Source organism: Elephantulus edwardii, unplaced genomic scaffold (assembly GCF_000299155.1).
Source record: "Elephantulus edwardii isolate Elephantulus edwardi_28Jun2011 unplaced genomic scaffold, EleEdw1.0 scaffold00060, whole genome shotgun sequence".
Classification (NCBI taxonomy): Eukaryota; Metazoa; Chordata; class Mammalia; order Macroscelidea; family Macroscelididae; genus Elephantulus; species Elephantulus edwardii.
Window position 1 is genome coordinate 4214253 of NW_006399810.1, and position 11856 is coordinate 4226108.

Here is an 11856-nt window from a genome sequence, read left to right on the forward strand (position 1 = left end):
GCGATTGGCACAGGACAGAGCAGAGTTTAGGGCTGTTGTACATAGGGTCGCTATGAGTCGCAGGCGACTCGACGGCACATAACAACAACAACAACTATACTATCAAACGATTTTACATAATCAGTAAAACACATTTTCCCCTGATATTCTCTGCCTTCAGCCAAGGTCCATCTTATTTGTGTCCACGGGGACACTAGATAAAAGATATCATCTTTTTGTCTATAAGCGGTGTCCTTTCTTCAGATTATGCTAATTTGGCCAGTTCTTTTCCCTAAATACTGGTGTTTAGAAAAGAGCAAAAAACTTCCTGCCTTCATTACTTCTCAAATGAAAAGGAAATAAAACACGGATATAATTCTATTCCGTAAGTATGAAAACGTCTCTACCAAAAATCATGCTTATGTGGTGGAACTCAGGATAGTTTTGGTGTTCCTATAATGCTTAGCTTGAATTTTAACCAAAAAGTCATCTTTATTGTAATTTAGAACAATGACTGTCCATTATGTTTTGAAGCATCTAATTCCAATGACTTGTCATTTGTGTTTTGTAAATCAGTTGCAAGGAAAATATACCTCTAGTTTCTTACAATTTTTTTAAAATATTAAAGATATGACCACTTAAAACTAGGTATATCTGTCTTAAACTAGGCTGACAATTGACTGGCCTTTGGATTTAAGCATTATTGATGAATTGATAGTTTTAATTTTTAATGATTGTATTTTTAAATATACAATAATTTTAGTAAAAACAGACTCATAGCTAATCCTCCAGCAGGTTTTCAGACGCTGTAAATGGAAGACATTTCCTGTCTTTCTTCCTCAGAGAAGCTGGTAGATTTGAACCACCTTGATTAGCATTGGCAGCGTTAACTCCTTACCACTAAACCACCAAAACTCCAGCCTGACAGCACATTATAACAAAATCAACAACAAATACTGGGGGAAACCAAACCATAACTACTGTAGTTGAGTAAGAACCACAGCTGACCCTCCAATGAGTTAAATTACATGCAAATAGATTGCTCACCTTTCTCCAGAGGAGCTGCTGGTAGATTCAACTTCCAGAGACAGAGAGTGGCCTTTTGGTTTGCCACCAGAGCATGCACTAAACTGTTGTTATGTAGCTTTGAGTGGGAGCTGTCTAGTAGCTGACCCTTTAGCTAGTTTTCTTATAATGTCAATCGCAACAGAGGGGATTGCCCATCTCCTGTGGAACAATTGGTGGGTTCAACTGTGTGCTTTTGGGTTGGTGGTGCAATTCCTTATTACTAGGGCACCAGATCCCCAAAAGAATGCCACACTCAACAAATATATATGGAGCCTTAATAGTATAAAAGGGTTAATGGCTTCAGTCCACAGGACAATGCAAAGGAGAAAAATGGGCAATTTCTCAGTGAAACGGATTGACACAGCGATGTGGCAATGGGTCAAGTGTGTCAGAGATGATGAGGGGGTGCAGGAGAGAACAGCGTTCAGATCTGCCAGTCATAGATTTGCTCTGAGTCATCCTTGACTTTAGGGCACCTAACAATAAAAACAACCACAGCCTTCTATAAAGATTTATAGCCTAGGAAACTGTATAGAGCGTCAACAGGAATTGAAATCCACTGGACAGTAGTTGGTTTATACACATGTACCTGATAAGGAAGACCCTCATAGCATCTATATTTAGTGAAATGTCATGCTCTAGATGCAGCAGAGAACAGCATGAGGATTTCTTTCAAGTCTGTGCTAGGAAAGGCCACTTCTTCAGATCAAAAGCACAGCTGGGAGTGAAGAGAGCCAGGCTTCCTATTTATCTGAACGTGACGACTTTTAACATTTAGTTTTGTGGCTCTTAACACTGTCACATTCTCTTTTAAAGTAAAGTGGAAAAGGTCAAAACTCCTACCTTCAGATTTGTGGACTGATTTCTCTTACACAATATCTTTTGCAAATGCAGCAAATCCAGTGGTTACTGGAACAATCTTTTTACCTTTTTTTTTTTTTACATTTTCTGTAAAGTAAAATTTTAAAATATTCTAAGGATTCTACTTTCCTTCTCAGTAGAGGAAAGCACAGGGATTAAACAAAGGATGGCAAAATATTTTAAATTACTATTTATTTCTAACATGGAAAAGTACAAGTTAGAGTAAGAATTTGCAGGTTGAAGAGCATGGAAAGTTGTCTTGGTAGGAGACTGGTATTTAGCAGTATCCTGTTCCTTCTCCTCTTTAAGGAAATAAAGGGGAGGGCGCTTTGGCCAGTAGTACCAGGAGATTAGCCAGGACAGCCATAGCAGTGTGCCCTGCTGAGTAGAGACCTCACTGCTATATTGAAAACATAAATGAAAACAGTCATGAAAATATAGGAGCAAGAAACACCATTTACTGCTCAAAGAACAGTTGAAGAAATTCACATCTTTCTTATTTTGGAAGGTGCTCCTGTCTGAAGCCCAAAGACTGGAGGTTCACGTCAACCCAGGGGTAACAGAGAAGAAGGTCCTGGCTGCCACTTTTTAAAATTAAACCAATGGAACGCAGTTCTATTTTGACACACTCCACAGCAGCTGACAGGTGTGCGTTTTAGCCCAGGTCCTCAAGAAAGGCTAGGGAAGGAGTCTAATAGGAGATCAGGGAAGAATTCTGTGAGGATGATCAAAAGGATGCCCAAAAGGATAGATGAGGGAGGGAATAAGCTGAAAAGGGGGGGGGGAATCAAAATAGCCCTGTAGGCACTTGGCTGAAATCTCACAGTAAAACCCACAATTTCATGTATTTCCACACAGGGGCGCTGAAGCACGTTTTAATGCAGCAAAAAGCATTGGGAGGCATCTTTGAATGGTGCACTCCTCAGCTGAAAATCATTGTCCCCCTCACTTCCCGTCTTTAGGGGCTGGGGAGGAGAGGGGTGAGGCAAGTTTTAAAAAAGTTACTGAGAGCTGTGTTTTTCCAGTCCGTTTCTGGATGGCTGATGCAAACAAATGTGTATGTTCTGGAATGTGGGGGCACTGAAAAAAATTGAAGGTTTTCCACTAGGCCATCTGTCACTTGCTTTCCATAACCTTTATTCCTCTGAAAGAAGGCAAAGGAAAACGAAACGGGTGCGTTTTCCAGATCGGAATTTGGCTTAAGAGGCCCCAGAAAGCTCTCTAGCCTGAGCCCCCTCTCTCCTGCTGTGCTTCCTTTATGGCTCAACCTCTCTGCTGGCTGTGCCCCCAGCTCTCAGGTGTCTTTGATATTGTTGTTCCAAGTTCAGCCAGAAAAGCTACTACAAAACACGAGGGGGAGCTCATAGGAGTCATCAGTGCGAGGCGGCCGGCAGTGGACGCGCGTGGACCGGCCAAGCGCTGCTCGGGGGACACCTCCTTGCCCTCCTCCCCCCCCCCCTCCCCAGCTCCGCAGGCCTCCTCACCTGCCCTCGTCCACCCTGGGGCTCCGTGGCAGGCCAGGCGCCCCTGAGCTCAGCGGGCGCCCTGTGCAGCCCCAGCCCCGCTCGCGCGCCTCATGCGCGCAGCTCTCCCGCTGTCACCCTGGCCACCAGGCGCCATTACCGCGCGGCGCGGAGGTGCCGGGTCGGTAGACCGCTCGCGCAGAGGCTCTGGTGGCGGTGAAAGCCGCAGGGCGCGCGCCCAATCCCGCAGGGATGCCCTGTCTCTGGGGCCTGGGCCAGGTCCCTCCCATCACGGTTATTATTTTCTTTTTATTTCCTTTTTGTCTTTTTTCCTTTCTCATTCCAACATCTTTGATTGGGCTTTCTGAGGCTAGGAGTTTATAGAAAGAAAACACACAAAAAAAGAAATAATAATCAAAACAAGCAAGCAGGAGAGGCAGAGCGCAGGCGGCGCGTCCAGAGCCGGCGGAGGCGCCGGCGGAGGGGGCGCGCAGGAGCCGCGCGGCAGAGAGCGCCCGGCGGCCACGGGGCGGGCGCGCGGCCCCGCTGCTCGCCAGGCTCTTCCCTCTTTCCTCGTCTTTTTTTCTGCACCCCCCCCCCCTTTTGGAGAGAGGCGTGGGGAACGGGAGCCCGAGAGGGAGAAGGCAGATTCAAAACACAAAAAGCCCAGAGACAGAGCGCAGTGAGCGCAGTGAGCGATGGCTTCGCTCTACCAGAGATTCACGGGCAAGATCAACACCTCCCGGTCCTTCCCGGCGCCCCCGGAGGCCAGCCGTCTCCTGGGCGGCCAGGGGGCTGAGGAGGACGGCGGCGCGGGCTCCAGAACCCCGCGACCCCAGGCGCCCGCGGCGCCCCAGGAGCACAGCGGCGCGGGGGGCCGGCCCCGGTTCCAGTACCAGGCGCGGAGCGACTGTGAGGACGAGGATGTAAGCGCATCTGGGGGGTGGCGCGGGCACGGGGCGCGCGGGCAGGATCTCCTTGAAGGTCTCTCCCCCTTTCTCTCTCAGTCCTACTGCTCCGCCCTCCCCCGCTATTCCCAGGAGCACCCACAAATACTCTCCTTAGCGCCAAATCTCGGTCACCGCGGTCCTGTGAGCGGGTCTCCGGCGCGGCAGTGGGCCGGGAGTTCTTGGCTCAAGAAGGGAGGGTTCGTTGTGAGGCGCCAGCTGGGCTCCGGAATTCATTGGGGTGTCACGGATGTGTTCTTCTAACTGCACGCTGTTGTGTATCCGCAGGAGAAAATGAGATCTGTGTTTACAAGCCAACACCCCCTTGCCCTTTAAGCCTCCGGGAAAATTAAATCCCAAGTCTTGTTCTTTCCCTTGCACCTGTCACTGGACTCTTCTCACCTTTCCCTGTGCTCTCCTCCCATCAAACACTCCCCCTCCCAGCCCACTAACTCGGTGACTCCTTGTTTTTCCACTTCTTCTAGACACTTTTTTTTTCCAGTGTAACAGTGTAACAGTAGTTATTATTTTTTCCGGAAGAAAAAAAAAAAGACTAAAAAGAAAGAATAATTGTACTGAGTTTCAACCCCCAACCCTCCATCCGAGAGATCCAACGATTTTTTGTTGATGATACTTTGGGCTATCAACTCTACTTTAGACTGCGTTAAGTGAAAACTTCTCAGGTCTGGACGCTTCAGTTTCAAAGGTTGGATTTGCATATCGCCTTAGTAACCAATGACTCATGCAGGCACTGGTTGATGAGTCTGATGGATGGAAGAGTTAAACTACAGCCCAGTAGTGATCCCCTTCCAGTGATTTAGAGGGGTGGGGAATCTAGGAGAAGAAGCTGTCATTTATTTGGGGATTTTGGGTTTTGTTTTTTGGTGGGTTTTTTTTTTTTTTTCAGATTGTGCCTTCTGAGGGGAAAACAGTTCCCAGAAAAGCTCTCAGGCCCGGCTGACTTGGTTGGCACAGGCTTCGGGGACACAGTGCCTTTGACAGCTTCCCTTTGAGAGCCACCTTACGCAGGATTCCTGCCTTGCACCTAATCCATACACACAGACCCTCACACAGGATTCGACACTGACACACTCAGGACTGTGATTATCCCTGAACTAAACAGGTTGTTGTCACTAAAACTTTTACTGCCTGGCCGCACTGCCTTTTTTTTTTTTTTTAATTACTTATTTTAGAATACAAAAATAGTCGGTGGAGGGAGGTAGAAAGGGACACTTTTTAATGGCTGGGTATTATACAAAAAAATCCCATAGGGACAATTCTTAATATCTCTTAACAAAAGTTAGTTAAGGTTTTGTTATTGCTAACTGGTGTTTATGTTTTGTTTTCTGAATGGGTAATGTGAAGACCAGTAAGAATAACTACAGTCAGGGAAGTTGTGGTTTCGACACACACAGCCCTGCATAAGATTTTACATGTCATCTTCTTAAATTCTTGTAGATCATTCCCCAGCTCCCCTGGTAAGACAGAAATAAACCTCCAACTTTGGTGGGCCAATTAGTTAGAGGACTGGATGAATGTTTCATTATTTTGTCCAAGGGACTGGAAGTCATGGGTGGTGGTCAGCCATTCTGGAGAAGTAATGGCCCTGAAAGTTTTGAGGAAGATTACCAAGCAGCAGCACATACAAAAATGATACAGAAAACAGAAACGATTTCAAGACCAGAGTAGGCGATGCTCAGAGGGAGAAAGTGTGCAGTTTCCAGTCAGTAGGCTCTAGGTGTCGCTAAGAGAAAACAAAGACAATAGCTTCTGAGTTTTGTTTCAAATGGTCTCTTCTCTTTGTGTTTTGTTTTGCTTTGTTTTACACCTTGGCTTTGAGAATATATTTCCTTCTTTTCATTTTGATGAATGTCTACAGTTGTTCCTCAGATGGTCAGAAGTGCTGACTGGAAGAAGCCATTGAGAATTTAACTCAGTCAGTTATTTCTGCTGATATGAGTCTGGTCTGAACAACTTTTCTAACTTAGAATCATTAAGTCTAGAATCACTTTAACTTCTTTTTCCTCATGTTTTCTTAATGAGAAGTTTTAGAAAGTTACCATCTCGTAGTGAAACATGCGAAAGCTGGAATCTGCATAAGTCAAAACCTATCAGTGAAAGAAAACTCAAATATTTTCCACTAATAGAGATCAAGCAAAAAGTGGGAAGATGACATCCTGTCAAAGGCAGAAACTCTACAAAAGCAAGGCACTCCTGTCAATATCAATACCAGTAATATACAGTTTATGTTTTGTATATGCTTATAATATAATTTTGAAACATATATATTTTTTTTTTGTTTTGGTCAACTGCTATTAAGTTGATTTCCACTCATGCATGTGTTGACTTCCCTGCACGTAAAGAGTAGATTAAAAGGGTTTGTTTTTATTAGGGGTTTCAAAGGAGCTCTGGTGGCCCAGTAGATCAGGAGTTACTCTGCCAACCCAAAGGCAAGCTGTTCAAATCCACCTGTTACTCTGTAGGACAAAGATGAGAATTCTCCTCTGGTGTGATTTACAGCCTTTGGAAATCAGCTGGACAGTCAGCTATGAGGTGGTTCCAACTCAGCAATAATGATCAACAACATAGAGGTTTCAAGGTATGATCTCTCAGAAGGAGTTAACAGCTGGACTTGTATTCCAAGTATCTCTGAGCACATTTGAACACCTAACATTTAGCTATGAACTATTTATGCTATTCCTCCCCAACAACAACAACATCCACCCCCCAAAACAACCCACTCCTCAAAATAGGGAACTCCAGTGGCCTCTCAAAGACTCCATTATTTTCTTATCTGTATGTATATATACGATCATAACTTGGACATAAGCAATTCACACCTTCAAAAATGTACAGCACGTAATGCTTTTGAGTTAAAGACATGAGGGCAGAACTGACAGGACAGAGGTGGGTTGTTGTTATTTCCCCCCAAAATTATTAGATAAAAAATTCATTTTTTATGCCAACCCATCATTAAGACTGGAAAATATTGTGTCACTATTTTACTATCCTGCTTTAAAATGAATTATATGCAGTCCTAAGTACTCTGCTGTGCGTAAGGTTTTCAAAGGCCAGTTAGTTATATTTGAGAATTGGATGGCCAGCTGTTCTTCCTAGTCTCTCTTAATTTGGATGTTCACTGTTAGAAAAATATCTGACAAGCATTTTACCTACCAGATGAAAGATACTTTCCTTACAGAAATAACCAATACATTCACTCCCGACCCACCCTGCAAGCATGTGTGACAGAGTAAGGAAGCACTGCATGGTTCAAAATGAGGAAAAGACTGTATCAGGGATGCATTCTGTCCCTATCCCTTTTCAATCTGTATGTAGAATAGATCATTCGGGAGGCTAGGCTTTATGAAGAGGAGTGTGGCATCAAGATTGGGGGAAGAGTCATTAATAACCTATAATATGTAGATGACACAACCTTGCTTTCTGAAACTGAAGAAGACCTGAAGCACTTGCTGCAAAAGGTCAGTGACTGTAGTCTTCAATATGCACTGAAGCTCAACATCAAGATGATAAATATTCTCACCACTGGGCCAATTGGCAACACCATAATAGATGGAGAAGAGATTGAGGTTGTTAGCAGTTACAGCTTGCTCGGATCCACAATCAACATTCAGCAGTCAGGAAATCAAAAGACGAACTGCATTGGGAAAAATCTTCTGTCATGGACCTCTCCAGAGTGCTGAAGAGAAACAATGTCAGTCTAGATACAAAGGTGTGCCTAATCCAGGCCATGATCTTCTCAATTAGTTGTTATGCTTCAGAGAGTTGGACAATGACTAAAGATGATGCCTTCCAGTTGCAGTGCTGGAGAAGAGTCTTCTCCATGGACTGCCAAGAAAACAAATAGGTCTATCTGTCAATAGCAACAAATTCCACTAATCAGAAACCTCATTGCATAGTTGCATAATACATGTATCTTGCTTTTCACAGATGCATTTCATGTAGGTGGGGCATTTTCATTTAAAACTACTTAGCAGGTGGGAAGCTCAACTGCTGAGATGGGAGCTGTTCCTGGTGCTGAAAAGTTTTCAATGTCTTTTTGCAATTGCTTTGGTAAAGAGTCTGACTTATGGAGAGAGGCCCATTACCATCAGAGTAGAACTATGTTCCACAGGATTTTTATAGTAGATTAAATGTTCTTTGTCAAAACTATTAGTCTTCAAATTAGAGCACAGGCAATTACTTTTATCAGCATAATCCAAACCTTAAGGCTAGTGGTTTTATTACTTTTTGACTTCTCAATCAGGAAAAGCTATTCTAAGATAACATAAACAACTTGCTCACTTTAGTCAAGGTAGCTCTGCATCTCCTTTTCACCTATTAACAAAAGAAAAACAAACATAGTTGTCAACAATTGAGAGGGAGTAATGTCCAAAGGAAAATTCAAATTCAACATGTTCACACATTCTAGCAGAAGCAGCATCCTCTTCCTAAACAGCATGCCTCTGGAAACTCTATGAACTTTGATAAATGCCATTAGTTATAGAAAGGCTGCTGACCTTTTGTTCATAGGGTCACTATGAGTTGTGCTCATACAACAACGCAGTACAGGTGAATCAAATGTAGAGTTTGTACCTGTACTTAATTAGTTATGTATTGCATACCTGCACAAACTACACTTCCGACAGAGGGACTACTGTAGTGTGTGTACCTCCACAGTCTGTTTGAGGTGACAATTCTAAGATGTGAAGTCTTGTCTTTAAAATAGAAATACACTTAACATTTCTTTTCCATCACAATTTCTTCATCAATCTTATATTTATTTAAATCTAAAGTCAATTACTTGACCAACTCCTCTGAGGAATTAGTAGCTATTTTGATTTAAAATTCATTGTATTGGTTTTAAAATTAGTTGACTCTTAAAGGAAATGTTGCTGGAAATTACTTTTAATGCAATTTGGAACTCTGAATTGAAATACTATGGCGGATTCTAAAATGTGAAACATCATCATCAGCCCTCCTACAGCATTTCAATTCTTTTAACTAATTTTGGAAGGTCTTATGCACTGTAATCACAGTAGTTTAAAGACCCTTTCAAAGTGTTCCTGTGTTCAATGTGTTTTGCTTACCTAACAATATAAACACAACAATAGGACTTTAAAATAGCAAAATTGGAATTGAGCGGTGAATTACTGCTGTTTGTATCTATCAGCCTGATAGGGTCTGTGTCATTTTCCTAAGTGTCTTCAGCAACTGGCCAGTCTTCTTTGGCTCCACCTTGAGCTTTTATTAATATGATGTCAATATTTTGTTAATTTGTCCTTGAGATTTATCAGACTTATTATTTCTTAAATGACTTGGCTTCACAAGTAAGCTTATAGACTCCATTTTCTGTTTCTTTTTTATGCTCTTGTTTTCATTTTCTGAAGTTTTAATTTGTTGTTCATTTTTTTACTATATAGAAAAAACCCTCCGAACTCAATGTATCAGGAAGAGACAAAAAGTTTTCAGCTCTTTGCTTCTTCACTAATATGCCAGGGTTTATCTACCTATATTTGTTTAAGGAGTCCTTGTGCCCTGATGGGTAGAAAGTTGGGCTCCTAACCTAATAGGACTAACCACTGGAGGTTCAGAAAAACCAGTGACTCCCAGAGAGAAAGGTAGGGTATCACTTCCCATGTGACTTACAGTGTTCAAAACCTACTAAAACAGCCAGCTATAAATCAGTTCTGATTTCAGAGCAAAGAGTTTGAAGATATTCCCCCCACCCCCTACGCCAAAATTCTGCAGGATTACTTGAAGCTTTAAATGAAGGGTCATATGTTACCATCTTCCTTCTTCCTCATTGCGATAAGAATGAACAAAAGCAAAATTCACTGTTATCAAATCAGAACCAACTCATAGCTGACCCTCCCATGGATTTTTGTTATTATGTGCTATCAAGTTGCATACGACTCATAGCAACCCTAGGTACAGCAATTCTGAATCCTGCTCTATCCTGAGCCAACCTTTTTGTCACACATTACCCCAGTCATTGAGTCAATCTATCTCATCGAGGGTCTTCCTCTCCTGTGCTGCCCCTGCACTCCCTCAAGCATGATGTCCCTCTCCAAGGACTGGGGGTTGTGAATCACATAGGAGGAGATTGCCTGTGGAAGAGCTGCTGGTGGGTTCAAACCACCAGGGCAACACTACTCCCTAAGGACTACATAACCACGTCTCCCTTCTCATAACAGTATAAAGTAGTTGCTCAATGGCTATATATACAATGAGTGTGTTCTCAGTGGTTCCCTTTTGCTTTATCTGTCTTTTCCTGTTGGTGTTTTCTTGGTTTTTTGTTGGTGGGTTTTTGTTTTTTTCACCTGCAGATAGAGACAGAGGTTGTCTTCACTGGTCCCTACCAGTAGCCCTAGCTATTGTCTAATTTTGTTCATTTATGTTTTAGTGTTTTTCTTTTATTACCAGTCAAGCAATCTACCATTGATTCAACTTCTCTACCTGACTGTGATCTAATATTGTGTACTTTCTTCATTTCAGAAATTATAAACAACAGGTCATTAATGGCCTTTTTTTGGGTTTTGGCTTTTGTTGTTGTTGTTGTTGTTGTTGTGTTAGGCCAAAGAGGAGACTGTCATTAATGATCTTTTTATTGTGTTTCTTTACAAACATATTAGTTATTGATGACCTATTTTATTAGTTTACTTACAAAATTCAAATCCATTGTTTTCCAGATCTAGTTCTTCCAATTTCCCTCACTCCCCCATCAAATCGTACACTCCCATGATTAATCCCCCTCCTCCTACACATGATCTATATAATGATCTTTTTCATTCCCCATCAGTCTTCTTATTGTTACAGCTTTAAACACCATCACTCTTGAAATCTTTGTATCTTACATCTTTTATGATGATGCTGCATGCACACAGTCTCTCTGTACTCTGACCTTAAGTTCTTAGAAAGGTCATTTCCTCCTCCTTTCCTTTCATGTATATAATCATCAAGATTCCAGATATTTTCTTATTTTCCTTCCAAGTTTTTCGTTAAGATTCGTTGTCTGCTTTTATGTAAGCAAAGTGTTACATGACTTACGACTTATGTGTTAGAGATTATTAAAATTATATCATTACTTTGGCATCACCTAGATTTTCTTCTAGGGATAACATAGGGAAAAAATCTAAGGACTTCCTTTTACAGAATTGGAGAGATCTGAAATTAGAAAGAACTGGGGAACTACCATCTTGATTTATTTTTCAACCTTTTGAACCATTTGCCAGGCAGCCTACTAGGCCATTTTTGTAGTTGTGAGAAAGCATAAATCCAAACATGAATTTATCTCAACTCTTCTGTGTACATTTGTTATTCCAAATACATTTGCGACCCGACACAGGTTATACACATGGATCTCACCTGATGGTATGCATAGGAATCAGATTGATTACATCTGTGGGGAAAAAACCACTGGAGAGATTCAATATCAGCTGTGAAAACTAGGCCAGGGGCTGATTGTGGAAGAGACCACCAACTACTCATATGCAAGTTCAAGCTGAAGCTGAGGAAAATTAAACCGAATCCACAGGAGC

The 11856-nt window shown here is 42.3% G+C and overlaps 1 protein-coding gene across 1 annotated transcript in view; it reads left to right on the forward strand.

Moving 5' to 3' along the window:
• The first annotated feature begins 3979 nt into the window (after positions 1–3979).
• The window catches only part of DPP6 (dipeptidyl-peptidase 6), a 1353880-nt gene continuing 1346003 nt past the window's right edge, over positions 3980–11856 (forward strand). The window contains exon 1 of the mRNA XM_006887649.1: positions 3980–4297. Within this exon, the coding sequence (XP_006887711.1) occupies positions 4070–4297 (228 nt within the window). The 5' untranslated portion in view covers positions 3980–4069. The remainder of the gene's footprint in view (positions 4298–11856) is intronic.